The sequence below is a fragment of the Pan paniscus genome, chromosome 11 (assembly GCF_029289425.2).
Source record: "Pan paniscus chromosome 11, NHGRI_mPanPan1-v2.0_pri, whole genome shotgun sequence".
Classification (NCBI taxonomy): domain Eukaryota; kingdom Metazoa; phylum Chordata; class Mammalia; order Primates; family Hominidae; genus Pan; species Pan paniscus.
This window is the reverse complement of record NC_073260.2, coordinates 76,869,358-76,885,456: the sequence shown is the minus strand read 5'-3', so window position 1 is coordinate 76,885,456 and position 16,099 is coordinate 76,869,358. Positions and strand designations below refer to the sequence as shown.

Here is a 16,099-nt window from a genome sequence, read left to right as displayed (position 1 = left end):
AAACTCTGTCTCAAGGAAAAAAAAAGTTTCTTATTGTTTGGTATAGAACTAACTTGAAAAAATAGGAGGAAATGCATATATAAAGCAACACAAAGACAGATATATGATACGTATCCAATACTTGAAAGGTGATGGTGTTTTGATGTTATTTACACTAAGTTTTAAATTAATATATCAGTACCTATTAAATACACTTTTAAAACAGCTTTATTGAGATTATTTATATACCATGTAATTCACTTATTTAAAGTGTACAATTCAGTGGGTTTTGATATAGTACTTTTTTTAATTATAAAATTTGCCATTTTAACATTTTTAAGTGCACAATTCATAAAAGGCATTAATTACACTCACAATACTGTGCAGCCATCACCAGTATTTTCAAAATATTTTCACCACCCCAATTAAGCAGCAACACCCCATTTCCTTCCTCCCCCTAACCCTTGGAACCCTCTAATCTACTTTCTGTCTTTATGAGTTTACCAATTCTAAGCACCTCATATGTGTGCAAGCATACAATATTTGTTATTTTATGTTGGGTTTATTTATTATAATGTTCTCACAGTTCATGCATATTACAGCATCTGTCAGAGCTTTACTCTTTTTTATGGCTGAATAATATTCTTTTTGTTTCTGATATTCTAATATTCTGTTTGGTTTGGTTTTGTTTCTCCATGTATCTGTTGATGGACACTTGGATTGTTTTCGCCTTTTGGCTGTTGTTAACAATGCTGCTATTAAAATTGATGTACATTGCTTCTTGCCCTTTTGACTAAGATCAAGTGTCTATCAGAGCCCCTGCTCTCAATTCCTTTAGATATATACATTGGAGTAGACTAGCAGGGTCGGTCATATGGTTATTCTATGTTTAGCTTTTTGAGGAACCACCAAACTGTTTTCACAGCAGCTGCACCTTTGTACATTCCCAACAGTGCACAAGAGTACAAATCTCTCCCTATTTTCCCAAACCCTTGTTATTTTTATAGCCATGCTAGTAGATGTGGAGAGGTCTGTCACTGTGGTTTTGATATGCATTTTTCTAAATGATTGATTACCATTATTGAGCATCTTTTCCTGTGCTTATTGACCATTTGTATATCTTCTTTAGAGAAATGTCTGTTCAAGTCTTTTGCCTATTTTTTAATTGGGTTTTTTGTTATTGAATTGTAGGAGCTCTTTATATATTCTGGATACTAAACGCCTATCAGATGACATGATTTGTAAATATTTTCTCCCATTCTATAGATTGGCTTTTCACTTTCTTAATAATGGCCTTGGCCAGGTGTGGTAGCTCATGCTTATAATCCCAGCACTTTGGGAGGCTGAGGTGGGAGGATTGCTTGAGGCCAGAAGTTCAAGACAACATAGTGATACCCCCATCTTTACAAAAAGTTTAAAAATTAGCCAGGCTTGGTGGCACCTATAGTTTCAGCTATTCAGGAGGCTGAGGCAAGAGGATCACTTGAACCCAGAAGGTTGAGGCTGCAGTGAGCCATGATCATTCCACTACACTGTAGCCTGGGTAGCAGAGCAAGACCCTGTCTCAAAAAAAAAAAAAAAAAAAAAGTCCTTAGATACATAAAGTTTTTAATTTTGATGAAGTCCAATTTATTTTTTCTTTTGTGAAAAATATGACCTGTGCTGTGATGTCATATCTAAGAATCCATTGCAAAATTACATTTTTAGTTTATCTTGCTAGATATGTCACAATCCTTTTTCAAAGCATCTAGGACAATTCTTGGTACATAAGAGACTCCTTCTTAAATCAATGTAAGAAAATATAGGTTGGGCACAGTGGCTCACACCTGTAATCCCAGCACTTTGGGAGGCCAAGGCGGGTGGATCACCTGAGATTAGGAGTTTGAGAACAGCCTGGCCAACATGGCAAAACCTTGTCTCTACTAAAAATACAAAAATTAGCCAAGCATGATGGCAGGCACCAGTAATCCCAGCTGCTCAGGAGGCTGAGGCAAGAGAATCGCTTGAACCTGGGAGGCAGAGGTTGCAGTGAGCTGAGTTCTTATCACTGCACTCTTACCTGGGCAACAGAATGAGACTCCATCTCAAAAAAAAAAAAAAAAGAAAAGAAAAGAAAATATAAACCAATTGTTTTATCATCACACATGAACTGAATGCTACACAAATGTAGTGTGCTCAGAAATACCAGACATCTATGGAAGTGAGACTGTTAGAGAGGCCCATTGTAGATAGACCTGACCTTACAAACAGGTGTTCTAAGAGAGATGTCAGTCTGGAAGATGTAAAATGATCCATAATGTTGGGTCGTTTGGAGGACAGATTGACAGGAGAGCCCGAGGCAGCTGTGTCTTTGTGCACACTTATTATATAGCTGAAACAAGCATAATTAACTCAGTTGAACAGAAGTAAGCTATCACTCCCCTGATGAAGAGCCTACAGTGGCTCCCAATCACTCAGGGAATCAGAGTGAAAGGCCAAGCTAAGAAATAAACTTAGCCTTGGCTTTCAGGTCATCTGTCTGCTTTCACCTATCCACATTTTGTGAATGGGTGGGTGCCTGGGTGGGTGGATGGATGGTCAGACATAGCAGTGTTAGGGAAAATGATTATAACAGATCAAATCTGCAGTGCAGATGTAGGCTTCATGAGCAATGACACAGTATTTATTGAACCAATGATGATTGAATACATTAGCAGATTAGGTAACAAAGTGTCCCTCTTGTCTCTTGGCCGAAAGGACCCCAGAGAGATGCCCAGGCAGCCCGAGAATTCATTCTGAAGATGTTCGTGGACCTGAACCCAGACAGTGACAAAATTATCTACTCCCACTTCACGTGCGCCACAGACACCGAGAATATCCGCTTTGTCTTTGCTGCCGTCAAGGACACCATCCTCCAGTTGAACCTGAAGGAGTACAATCTGGTCTAATTGTGCCTCCTAGACACCCGCCCTGCCCTTCCCTGGTGGGCTATTGAAGATACACAAGAGGGACTGTATTTCTGTGGAAAACAATTTGCATAATACTAATTTATTGCCGTCCTGGACTCTGTGTGAGCGTGTCCACAGAGTTTGTAGTAAATATTATGATTTTATTTAAACTATTCAGAGGAAAAACAGAGGATGCTGAAGTACAGTCCCAGCACATTTCCTCTCTATCTTTTTTTTAGGCAAAACCTTGTGACTCAGTGTATTTTAAATTCTCAGTCATGCACTCACAAAGATAAGACTTGTTTCTTTCTCTCTCTCTCTCTCTTTTTCTTTTCTATGGAGCAAAACAAAGCTGATTTCCCTTTTTTTTTCCCCCTCTAATTCATACCTCCCTCCTGATGTTTTTCCCAGGTTACAATGGCCTTTATCCTAGTTCCATTCTTGGTCAAGTTTTTCTCTCAAATGATACAGTCAGGACACATCGTTCGATTTAAGCCATCATCAGCTTAATTTAAGTTTGTAGTTTTTGCTGAAGGATTACATGTATTAATACTTATGGTTTTAAATGTGTTGCTTTGGATACACACATAGTTTCTTTTTTAATAGAATATACTGTCTTGTCTCACTTTGGACTGGGACAGTGGATGCCCATCTAACAGTTAAGTGTCATTTCTTTTAGATGTTTACCTTCAGCCATAGCTTGATTGCTCAGAGAAATATGCAGAAGGCAGGATCAGAGACACACAGGAGTCCTTTCTTTTGAAATGCCACGTGCCATTGTCTTTCCTCCCTTCTTTGCTTCTTTTTCTTACCCTCTCTTTCAATTGCAGATGCCAAAAAAGATGCCAACAGACACTACATTACCCTAATGGCTGCTACCCAGGACCTTTTTATAGGTTGTTCTTAATTTTTTTGTTGTTGTTGTTCAAGCTTTTCCTTTCTTTTTTTTCTTAGTGTTTGGGCCACAATTTTAAAATGACTTTTATTATGGGTATGTGTTGCCAAAGCTGGCTTTTTGTCAAATAAAATGAATACGAACTTAAAAAATAAAAGCTGGTATCTTAAAATGTAAGAGAGTAAGACTGTGAAGCCTAAAATGACTGGCTGAGAATGAACCAGAAATGCCATTTGCCAAACAGTTGTAACTAGAAATTTGATTCTCACGGTCCATTCTTTTCTTTGTCCTTAAGATGACATTGTTAGTGTTCACGTCCCATGTTCAGTGTCCAAACCGGCAATGTAAAAAGTATCCTGTGTGGTTTAACAGGAAATCTGTTTATGCCTCTTTATTTGAAACCAGTTTTACTCTCAGTGGTTCTTTAAGTTCAATGAAGTCTGCCAGGAACATTGGTTGGTAGTATTATTCCGACACCTTTAATTTCCAAAATCTGAAGTTCCTGCTAGTTTACCACCTTCAAGATCTTCTTGAACTGGTAACTGATTAGGTTGAACTTATGGAAGATTTGTGGACTTAACTCAAAAGTAACCTCTCAGTGTTCTATAGAACATGTATTTGTGTAACTGAACCTACCAGGAGAAATGTTTGGAATTCTAACTGTGCAATTTTTCAACAAATGCAAAAAAAATACAGCACATGTATTGACAAGCTTCTGTCAAGCAGCTTGAGTTGAAATTTGATTTAAGAAAATGAATCATGATTGTTCAAAGCTGCTGGGACGTTAGAATTAGGCCATGATACTGGTCTCATTTTAACTATAGTGGTATTTGGCACTAGTCTAAACTTCCATATAAATCACTCTTTTGGAACAACAAAGGGGGAGGGAGAAAAATCACGGCCTGTTAAATGAGTACCAAAGCCACCCAACAGTAATGAGATGTTCTCATCCTTGATCCTCCCAGCCTCAAACAACACAGGTTACTTTTTTTTTTCCCTTGCTCAGAAAGCACCTGTAATTTAACAAACAGACTGCCTGTAGGTATAGTGCAATTACAAATGCTCTAATCATTGTACATACATCTCTCTTGATATTGCAGCATCCATACTGGCTTTGTAATCATCAATTTTTTGGCAGATTGAATGTGCTGTATTGATATGTATCTATGTAATTGTATTGTATGTCTATAGCTAATTCACATTTTGAATAATGTTATTTTATTTACTTTTTTAAGAGAGGAGAATGTAAATTTGTCAGTTTATTTCTGACTAGGGATATTTTCTTTCCATTTAGAAAAGAAGAAAAAAAAAAAACCTTACTGTCGTACAGAGCGGTACTAGCGTCGTGCTGTATAAAATCATTTGCACATTCCTGAGTAGAGGTATACTGATTATAAGACCCAAAGGTAATTTCATAGCAAAATACATAAAATCAGTCGGAGCTTTTATACAAACATGGAAACCAACTTTGTAGAACTTTTGCCATTTGATCTAGGATTGGAATATGAGCTTTTATACAATTCATATTCTTATTTGGCAAATGCACAGTTTAGTATTACCTCTCTGATGGCCTTTACTAGAAAGGCAGTTTTAGAAGCTATTGTGATCCACTAAGGAAATGTTTTAACAGCTAGAGACCACTGCTTGCCTGAAAGGGCGTTCTTAAATTTGGTGCAGCAAAAAAAAAAAAAAAAAAAAAAATTAAACAACAACATTTGAAGGCCTACAGTGTGTATAGAGAAAACCTCATCACAAGATCATAAGTGTTACAGTTTTAGGGAATCAAGATATTCTATTTAATAGAGCTATAGTAGATGTAGTCAATTAAACCTGATCTCAAAGCTTGAAGAAGCTGAGCAAAACAGGGAAAGATTGTTATATTTGTCTTTATGAAATTGGGATGGAATTTGCTATGCAGAATTGAGGTTTGTGGCTTCACTGTTCCTGTAGGGTGCATGACAAGATCCCTTCTCTTGAGAAAGGAAAAAATTGATCACCCTAGCAGCAGTGATGCATAGAAACCTAATTTTAGCCACACCAGTCAATCGAAGCTAAAGGATTTTCTTTTTTGTTTCTTCGGGGTTTTATTGAAGGGGCTAGGGGCGGGACGGGATTCTTTTCAGTTTTGTATAAAAACAAAGTTTACTCATGCTTTATATTATATTGTGATTGCAAGCGTTATAAGCGTGTGCCACTGGCCTCCTATTGTTGATGCTTAGGTAATGGAGGCCTGTGGTGAGTTTTATGGTGACTTGGGCATGTCTTATTCAAAAACAAAAACATAAAACACAGAAACCTTTCTTCAGCATACCAAGGCAAGCAGCCATTTCATGACTCACTTAACACATTGCAGTGTACCAGTTTACAGATGATTTTTTCCCTTTTTGCGTGACATGGCAGTTCTAACCCCCAGAGAATTCCTTATTTGTAAATTGGAAGTTTCTACTATGCCTTACAGAGCTTAAATTCAGAAGTTTGTGCCTCATATCTGAAACAAAGGGAAATAAAACACCCATTCAAAAGTAAATAAATCTCTAGAAGTTTTTAACATTTCCATATAAAGAGCTCTGTTGAATGTCATGAATAGACTGGAAAAAAAAATTTTAAGAACCTGCATATGTTGTTTACTAGCAGATGACAACTACAAAAGGAATTTGAAGAACACGTAAAACTTGTTTTTTTGTTTTTTTTTTTTTTTGGTAGATTAACTAGCAGGCCTATTTTAAAAAGGTAATTCAGCTAAAGGGCAATTTACTTTTTTGTACTTCAGACTATCTTGATTGTCAAAGTGTACGAACTGTAATTTTAAAATTTATACTGCCACATGATTGTAAATTTTAGTTGTCTTAAGTTAGGAATTGGTGAAAAGCTATTTATGCTGGATTTGGGTCAAAATGACTTATTTGCAAAAAAAATAAATAAATAATGGGAAGAAAGGGCTGTATAATGAAATACTGCAAGACTCACATATTGGTTGGAAATTTCCCTCAAATCACCTACCGATTACCCTTGATTTCCCTTTGTTTTCAGTTTCTCAAAACGAATGAAATGAAATATAGCAGAATGTTAACCCATATAAAAATAAAGTGTACCCAAATATTGTAATGTATATTGCTGCTCTTCTTCAAATTAAATAAGGGTTTAAAACCACTTAATTGGTAATCAACATCTCAATTGATACAAATAAGGTGTGCTTGGTATACATTAATATTTTCTTCCAAAGATATATCTTTGGTTAGAAACACAAAAAAATAAAACTAGTAATATTGTATGTTTATCTATCTCTACATATTTCCAGCATATGTAGCGTTAATAGATCTGTCCTGGTAACTGTGTCTTTGGGATTTCATTTTGGTTCCATCAAATTAGGAAAAGAAATGGCTTAGTTGTATATGATTAGCTAGAGATTTTTGGAGCCAGACACCTGCTGTTTAGTAGATAACTTAGTACAGACCCTAAACTTGTCATTTGTTTTTCTCACAGAATAGCCATTTCCTGCTGTCTTCCCAATGATCACTGCCCTTTCAATAACACTCTTGCCTCTAGAATATGTTCAAAGTATGAATACACACCTAGCACATAGTAGGTGCTCAAATATTAATTTCCTCCTTGCCTTCCTTATCTACCCTGTGTCCTCCATTTCCCCGTATGATTCCAACCCAATATAGCAAATGACATTTACATGTTATGAAAACATCTATTGGGTAAAATCAGATCTTGGATAAAGAAATTCTGACTTTTATATAAGCTTTTGGTAGACAGAAAAAACAGGAAGGTATTCGTTGGTAGAACATTTTTAAGTTCAGGAAAGAAAGCTGGAATAATACTATGTAACTTTGTCCAGGTTACTTTGACTGAAACACGTTTTTGGTGGATTTCTTTTCCTCGAAGAACTCTCTAAATGCAACTCCTTGCTGGATTCCTCACCCATCATCCTGTTGGAAACCCTTACTAGACCTATGTATTTAGGGAGTTTTGTCAGAAAACATTTTTAACTTGCAGTATTTAAAAGAATATTTACTGTTCCTAAAATGTCATTCAAATGCATGTATTGTCTATTGTTTGGGGATGGGAACTAGTTTTGCAAAAAACACCTAATGTTGTATAATAATGCCCCAGTGATCTTGCTGGTTAAAAATACAGTATTTTTGGCCATAATTTTGTACTATAGTATTCTTCATTGTTGAGTTTTGCTTCCGTTAAAGTTGCCCGAGCCCCTCTCAGAATGTTTTGTATTAACAGGAGTACTGAAATACATCTTTCCTTCCTTAACACACCTTGTTGTGCATATTGCATTTTCCAAAATAAACAAGTTTAATGGTTTCAAAAAAAAAAAAAAAAACACCAAAAAACCTTTTCCCTTCTGTGTATAATCAGAAATAAGAGTCTCCTGTAGTGGAAATACACATATTGGTAGCATTTATCAAATTTGCTCTTTTAAAAAACTTGCCTTAATTTAGGTTATAATTAACTGGTTAAAAAAAAGTAAATACCTGTCCAATAAAGACTTGAAAGGAGCCAGCAATCTTCAACCTGAGGCAGTCTCCCAATCAGCAAAAAGAATCCACACATCTGCCCTGGTTTGCTGGGTAGCACACTGTACTCAGGCCAATGGCTGGCTTAAGAGTTTTGCCCATTTGAACACTGGCAGTGAATAGGTAGACTCCACATGGGAAAAATGACCTGTCACAGGTGTCCTCTGTGAGTTTTAGAAACACATCCAGGCTTTCGAGGTCAGCTAAAAATCAGCTGCTTCTGGGAGTTTTATTAAGTGGAGGTGATGGTGGCAAGTGGCTTTCTGGAAAATAGGTACTTTTGTGGGGACTTTAAGCCACAGCAAAAGCAAAACCTGTTCCTGTTACTCCAACTGGCAGCCAGCCCTTGCTTATGGATTTTTGTTTTTCAGAATATGTCCTCTCTAAATACTAAGAGATGAGAGTGTCATTTTTGCTTAAAGGCCTTCAGCTCTCCTTGTGTGATTTAGAGACCATTTCCAGTAGATGGTATTCTCTCTCTCTGTCTTAACTGTTCAAGGAATGGCGTGGCACCGACTGTCATCTAGCACAGGCCTGGAGTGATGGTTCCCACACCCTAGTTCTGCAGAGACACTGGAGTGTTAAGCTATACAGGAGCACTCCCCTCTCTTTGGCCTTCTAACCTGAGTTTGACCCCTTCAGGACCATGATCTATTTGTACCATCATTCCAAAGACCCCCACCCAGAGGAAAAAACACAAACTCACTGAACAGTCATTGGGCCAAATATTTAACTTGACTTTTTGGCTCATAGAGCAAGCCTACGCCATCAGATTGTCTTCTGTCCTGTCTTTCTGGAAACGGTAACAAAACAGTTGGCTTGAAAGCTTCTCTGCTTTACTCCCCATCTTTCCTGCCTTCTCACATTTTTCTCTCAGGTTGTGATGCCCTGAGTCCTGCCTCTTGAGAGACAAGCCATAGCAAAAAGGTGGAACTTGATGCTAAGGAACAACCAGGTACACTGCATAATGTGTGCAGAGCAATTTCAGATGGTAAACTAGCCAGTTTCTTGCTTTTTTGTCTGATTTCAAATGATTGTCATACTCATGAGTTTCTCCATATTTGAAGCTCTTATTGAAATTTGATCAGGGGTGGAGAGTGAAAGGCAGTGGTTAGAAGTGGCTTTCTGGCTGATTTGTTTTAAATTACGCATTATCATTATTTTTTTTTTGTTTCATTGCCATGGCTAACTAAAACATGGATCCAGCTATTACAAGGAGCTATACCCAGTCTGTTTTAAGGGAGTCCCATAGATTCCTGCAAAACAAGACCCTGGTTATAAAATGTAGGTCTCTTTAAAATCTAAGATGCATAGAGAGTACTGAAAAGATTATTTTCCCTTTGAATTCTTATGCCTCAAGACTATTGAAATTTGATCTCTGTTGATTTTTCTCTCTTCCTGTTTTCCTCAAGAATGCAAAGGCCAGACTATTTTTCTGTCTCATAAGCCTGTGGATAAAATAAGGCAACTTACCCTCTTTAATTAAGAGTAATCACACTGAACCATACTAACAGAGAGCTGGAAGGCAGGGCTCCCAGGTTTCAGCCCTTTCGTAGCCCTAGAGATGTTTTTGCAACTCAGGAGACTAGGCCTGTCCCACAGAGATAGACTGCTTAAAGGGCCCTGGGGACTCTCCATCTGTTTCCAGTTTGCTCCATGTGCTTATATGTTGGGTCTTAAAAGCATCTTAAAAGGACCAGGAAGAGACAAGGTCTGCAAATGGAGATTCCACACTGTGTCCAGCTGCCAGGACGCTAACGTAGCTGCTGCTAAGACTGTGTCTGCCCTGAGGCAGACCTCACCTAGGAGGGCATATCTGTTAGGAATCCTGGCACTGCCTGCCAACCTACTGTCCAGTCAGGGCACCAGCCAGTCATGCCTGAAGAACAGGTGCCATGTCAGGGGTTATAGCATCAATGGTTATATTCTAGGAATCTGAGCAGTCTTAGCAAAAGGGGCTGGCTTGCTTTTGTCACTGAACTTGGAGTTGAGAAGAGATGCTGACACCTGGCTCTCAAAGTGCCCTGCATGCCATCCTCAGGTGCTTTAGGTGATGCCTTTCTGTAAACCTGGAGAGTGTCAGCAGGAAAGACCACCCTGGCTTACTGCACCAGAAACATATGCATTCCCTCCCCTGTGACTCAGACCCAATGACCAAAAAGCAAACTGGCCCCATACCCATGATGGGCTCTGACAAGTGGCGGCTCTGCTGGAAATACAAAATATTTAAACTCAAAAGGAATCAGTTTGGGTAGCAAATTTAACTAATAAGTGTGTGTGCGTGTGCGTGTGTGTGTGTGTGTGTGTTTAATGTCTCAGCATCTCCAACCAACTCAATCATTGCTGAATAAAGAGGAAAACCCCACACAAATGTTTATGTCAATTGGGTAAAATCAATCCTAATATTTTTAAAAACATAGTCTCTACACATACGTGGGTACACATGTAAAATCTCAAAATGGTTTTATCTTGACGCTGTGTACACAGATACATGCGTACAAATATCCGCACATCTATACAGTGAGGCTTGCTTATCCCTATGGTTATAAGCATTTTATCTCATGGAAGGTAATTCTTCATATTGACATGATTGAGACTAAAAAGTATCATAAAATCCACAGCTCACATTTTCTTTTTTAAAAAACTGTTCTCTCGCCACTCTTTTCAAAACTCTGCCTTAATCTAGGAAAGAATACCTAATTATTGCACTTTTTTTTTTTTAATTGTTTTAGGAGAGTTGAACTTAGACTGGGGTTTCTCTGTCTCTGGGCAATGAGGGGATGTATTTCCAGCAGACAGGAAGAGTCTCAGACCAGGTACAAAAACTGGATGAAATGTCTGTCTCATTATGAAAGCCACACTTTAGGTGCACATTCCTGTAGATGTTATCGTTTCCATTCCTGAGTTAAGTCTTCTCTGTGTAGATTGCTCACTTCCTACTACAGATGATGAATTGCCAGAACACCAGGCACATACCACACAGCTTGTACAGAACTACAAACTCAAAACAGACAGTTTGGGGACTGTGTTCTTCTATAATTATTCTTCAACCTGCTGGAGGTGCCTCACTGCACGTTCCATACCCACTGGTCCACCCAGGGGGTTGCTGCAGGCAGTTCAGGGCAGGAGCCCCCTGCACCCTTCTAGCATTCCCTGGCCACCAGCCAAAAACCAGGAGTTGATGCCTCAGGAGTGACATGACCAGTGGGGGACAGGAGTCCGTGGATACACGCTTCTGCTGTTGGCCCTCAGTAGATAAACCTGAGTTTCATCCTACAGGTCTCTCTAGGGCCCCCAGAGCAGGACTCAGCCCCAGCTGTTATCAGTGAAACTTGCTCGCGAATGTACCCTTTATTGGCTTCTCTCTCCTGGTGGTCTTGCTTGTGCACTCTCTTGTGGTTCTTTATGACATCACTTCTCAAATTCATTGCACCCAAACTCCTAACACAGGACCTACTCTGGGGGAAATCTCAACTAAGACAGGATCAACGGATGGCTTTCATTGTCAAAGACAATGGAATAATCAACAGGCCATAACTGAGACTAGTAAACACTTTGCCTTGAATGGACTACCAGCTGCAGCTGATGGTTAAGGTTCACGATTAGTACCTGGAACCCTAGCATAACATGAATTTGCCACAAAGGCCCACAGTGGGAGATTCTGTGGTGAGAGATATGTAGATACACAGACACACACCTGTACTAATATAATCTATACAATATGACACAACTTATTCAATACAAATTTATACAATAATATACTTATGAAAAAATTTATGTTTCTTAGAAGTTACATGTAGAGACCGGGCATGGTGACTCATGCCTGTAATCCCAGCACTTTGGGAGGCCAAGGCAGGTGGATCATTTGAGGTCAGGAGTTCGAGATGAGCCTGGCCAACATGATGAAACTTTGTCTCTACTAAAAATACAAAATTAGCCGGGCGTGGTGGCTCACACCTGTAATCCCAGCTACTAGGGAGGCTAAAGTAGGAGAATTGCCTGAACCCGGGAGGCAGAGGTTGCATTAAGCCAAGATCACTCCACTGCACTTCACTCCAGCCTGGGCGACAGAGTAAGACTCTCTCAAAAAAAAAAAAGAAAAGAAAAAAAGTTACTTCTACAGCATTTTAAAGAGATAAGTTAATAGTTAATAATCATTATTTTAGAGGTAGAGATGGGGGTCTTACCATGTTGCCTAGGCTGGTCTTGAACTCCTGGCCTCAAGCGATCTCCCCAGGAACTTGGTCTCCCCAGTAGCTGGGACTACAGGCATGCACCACCTCACCCAACTAATAGTAACTTTTAATTGTTGAAGAAAAGTGACTTAGACATTTTTATTTTACTTTCATCTGTTAAGAGGGACCCTGTACTCCCTTCCTCCACCTGCCCAGCACTGTCTATTGACTCCCAGGATGAGCATCCACACCAGCCCTGAGTAATTGATTCCAGATGCTCAGATCGGCTGCCTCCTGGGAGACACCCATGGACTTTTATTCTTGCTCCTCAGGCCAGAGGATGGTGCTGACATAGAGGCAGAAAGGAAAGAGGAAAGAATCTTCCATCAGAGAATTGGCACATATGGTGACATTTAATCATTGGGAGAAAATCAGAGAAGAGAGAACATATATTTAAAACTATCACAAAAGTAAAGGAGCATTATCTGGGCCATGTTCTGAGAAAGAGCATCTGCCTTCAGAGAAGGAGGGGGAGGGGGAGGAGGGGAAGGGGAAGGGAGAGGAGGGGAAGGGGAAGGAGGAGGGGGAGGAGAAAGAGTAGGAGGGGGAGAAGGAAGGGGAGGGGAAGAAGGGGGACAGGGAGGAGGAGGGGGGATGGGGAGGCGAAGGAGGAGGGGGAGGGGAGAGGGAGGAGGAGGGAGAAGAAGAAAGAAGAAAAACTTTCTCCAATTTTTTATGGCTGGTAAAAGATGTCCTTAGGAAAAATAAGACTATGTTGCAAAGCTTCATGAAACAAGACTTTAGAAACAGCTCTTTAGAATGAGAAGCTCTCTGCCAATGCAAAAAAAAAACTATTAGGACACTATTTTGTTAGTACTAATGTCTGAATATATTGTTCTAAAATATGTTGGAATGTACTGAAATTGTATTTAACTGTCTAATTTATTAACTAAGTTCTTTGACTAGATGGTGAAGGAATGACTTTTTGAGTGGGGATTGCATGTTTGCATATTTTGAGATGGTCCACAACTAAATAAAATTGTATTCAAACCCAAATTGTATTCAAAACCAAATGCTGCCCTCGAGAGAAACTATTTTCCTAGATCCTAACCTATTGGGATTTTATCAGAGCCTAATCAACCTATGGGAAAGGAAATACCCAACTGCAGCTCTCTCTAGCTTTCCCCATGGGAGAAGGGAAATACCAAATACCAGTCTCCTCCAGCCGTCTTGTCCCATGTAAGGCAGGAAAAAACTGAGAGCCATTTGTGAAATTCACAGCCCAGGGGCACAGGCTCATTACAAGACTGAGGCTTAAGCACAGGACTGTAGAATATCTTCCCTCCCTCAGACCTTACCACTAATTACTGAAGTCCTATTTACTGGATTTCTCTTTATCCACTACATCATATCCAGCTTTAAAAATTACAAGGCATACTAAAAGGCAAAACAAAAAAAACAAACAAAAAAAACGCAGTTTGAAGAGACAGAGCAAGCATCAGATCCAGACTCATATATGGCAGGGATGCTGGAATTCTTACAGCAGGAATTTAAAACATTTATTATTAATATGCTAAGGGCTCTAATGGAAAAAGTAGACAACCTGCAAGAACAAATGGGCAATGAAAGCATAGAGGAAGAAATTCTAAGAAAAAAGAAAAGGAATAATAGAAATCAAAAACACTGTAATAGAAATTAAGTATGCCTTTGATGGCTTCGTTAGTAGACTGGACATGGCTGAGGAAAGAATCTTTAAGCCTGAAGATATGTCAGTAGAAACTTCCAAAACTGAAAAGCAGAGAGAGAAGAAAAAAAAAAAAACGCTAAAAAACAAAACAAAGGGTTTCATTTTGGGGTGATAAAAATCCTTAAACTCAGATAGTAGTGACTTCTGCTTTCTGGTCTGGCATATAAGGAGCTTGGCAGTTAACAACTCCACCCTAAGAAGAACTAAAAAGCGGAACAAACTGAAAAACCAATAACTCTTCTTAGATCCCTCAGAGAAGTGAAGTCACAGGGTAAACCATGGTCCTCAAACTGGAGAGACAGGCAAATACAGAGAATCACTACTTATGGAAGCAGAAACCCAGGAGAAAAAGCCTCTACCAAAACCAGTGCCAGGATACAAAAACCTAAACAGTAATTGATGCATTTTGGAAGGTTCAATGTGTACAACTCTGAGACTTGAAACTCCAGACTACCCAGTCATGGGAGACACTCATACTTTGGTGAGTTTTAATTCCAGGAGCTCAAGCAGGCTCTCACAGTGATTATCAGGGGAAAATCTCCTCATGCTTCTGGTAGAAGGAGGGGGAAATGAAGCATTTTGAAATATGCCAGACCATCCTGTTTGTGTTAACAAGGCCTGTCCTCAAGAGAAACTTTTTTTTTTTTTTTTGAGACGACGTCTTGCTCTGTCACCCAGGCTGGAGTGCAGTGGCGCAATCTCGGCTTACTGCAAGCTCCGCCTCCCAGGTTCACGCCATTCTCCTGCCTCAGCCTCCTGAGTAGCTGGGACTACAGGCACCCACCACCATGCCCGGCTAATTTTTTTTTTGTATGTTTAGTAGAGGCAAGGTTTCACCGTGTTAGCCAGGATGGTCTCGATCTCCTGACCTCGTGATCCACCCAACTCAGCCTCCCAAAGTGTTGGGATTACAGGTGTGAGCCATCACGCCCAACCAAGAGAAACTTTTTATCAGAGCCTAAACTATTCAGATTTTACCAGAGTCTAACCAACCTGGAGAAAGGGAAATACCTAACTGCAGCACACACTGGCCATCCTGTCCTGCTGAAGGAGGGGAAGAAGATTGAGAAGCATGTGTAAAGTTCAGAGTCCAGAGGTACAGACTCTCTGTAAGACTGACACTTAATCATAGGAACATAAAAAGCCTCCTTTTCCCCCATGTTACTAAAGGCCTCTATGCAGCAGTTCCTTTCATCTACTGCATCATGAACAGATATCAAGAAAAAAAATTACAAGGCATACTAGAAGGAAAAAAACACACAGTATGAAGTGACAGAGCAAGCAAGATGAGACTCAAATATGTCAGGGATGTTGGAATTTTCAGAGTAGAAATTTAAAACAACTATGACTAATATGCTAAGGGCTCTAGTGGATACACAGTAGACAGTGTGTGAGAACAGATGGGAAATGTAGGCACAGAGACTGAAATTCCAAGAAAGTATGAAAAGAAAATGATAGAGATAAAAAACACTTTAACAGAAATAAAGAATGCCTTTGAGTAGTAGGCTGGACATAGACGAGGAAAAAGATGCAGAGTTTGAGAATATCTCAATAGAAACTTCTGAAACTGAAAAGAAAAAAAAAAGACTAAGAAAAAAAGAACAGAATATCCTAGAACTGTGGGGCAACTACAAAAGTTATAATAGGTATAATGGGGATACCACAAGGAGAATAAAGAGAGAAAGAAATAGAAGAAGTTTTTGAAGTAATGAATGATACTTCCCCATTTTCTGCAAATTAATGTTAGACACCAAACCACAGATCTAACAAGCTCAGAGAACACCAAGCAGGATGAATGCCAAAAAACACCCCACAACTACACATACACATATGCCATTCAA

At 39.3% G+C, this 16,099-nt stretch overlaps 1 protein-coding gene across 2 annotated transcripts in view; it reads left to right on the top strand.

Moving 5' to 3' along the window:
- Positions 1-7,959, top strand: part of LOC100986730 (guanine nucleotide-binding protein G(q) subunit alpha) — a 313,400-nt gene extending 305,441 nt beyond the window's left edge. For both annotated transcript variants that reach the window (XM_034967540.4, XM_034967541.3), the window contains exon 7: positions 2,716-7,959. In XM_034967540.4, coding sequence (XP_034823431.1) covers positions 2,716-2,906 — 191 coding nt within the window. In that variant the 3' untranslated portion in view covers positions 2,907-7,959. The remainder of the gene's footprint in view (positions 1-2,715) is intronic.
- Positions 7,960-16,099: the final 8,140 nt, after the last annotated feature.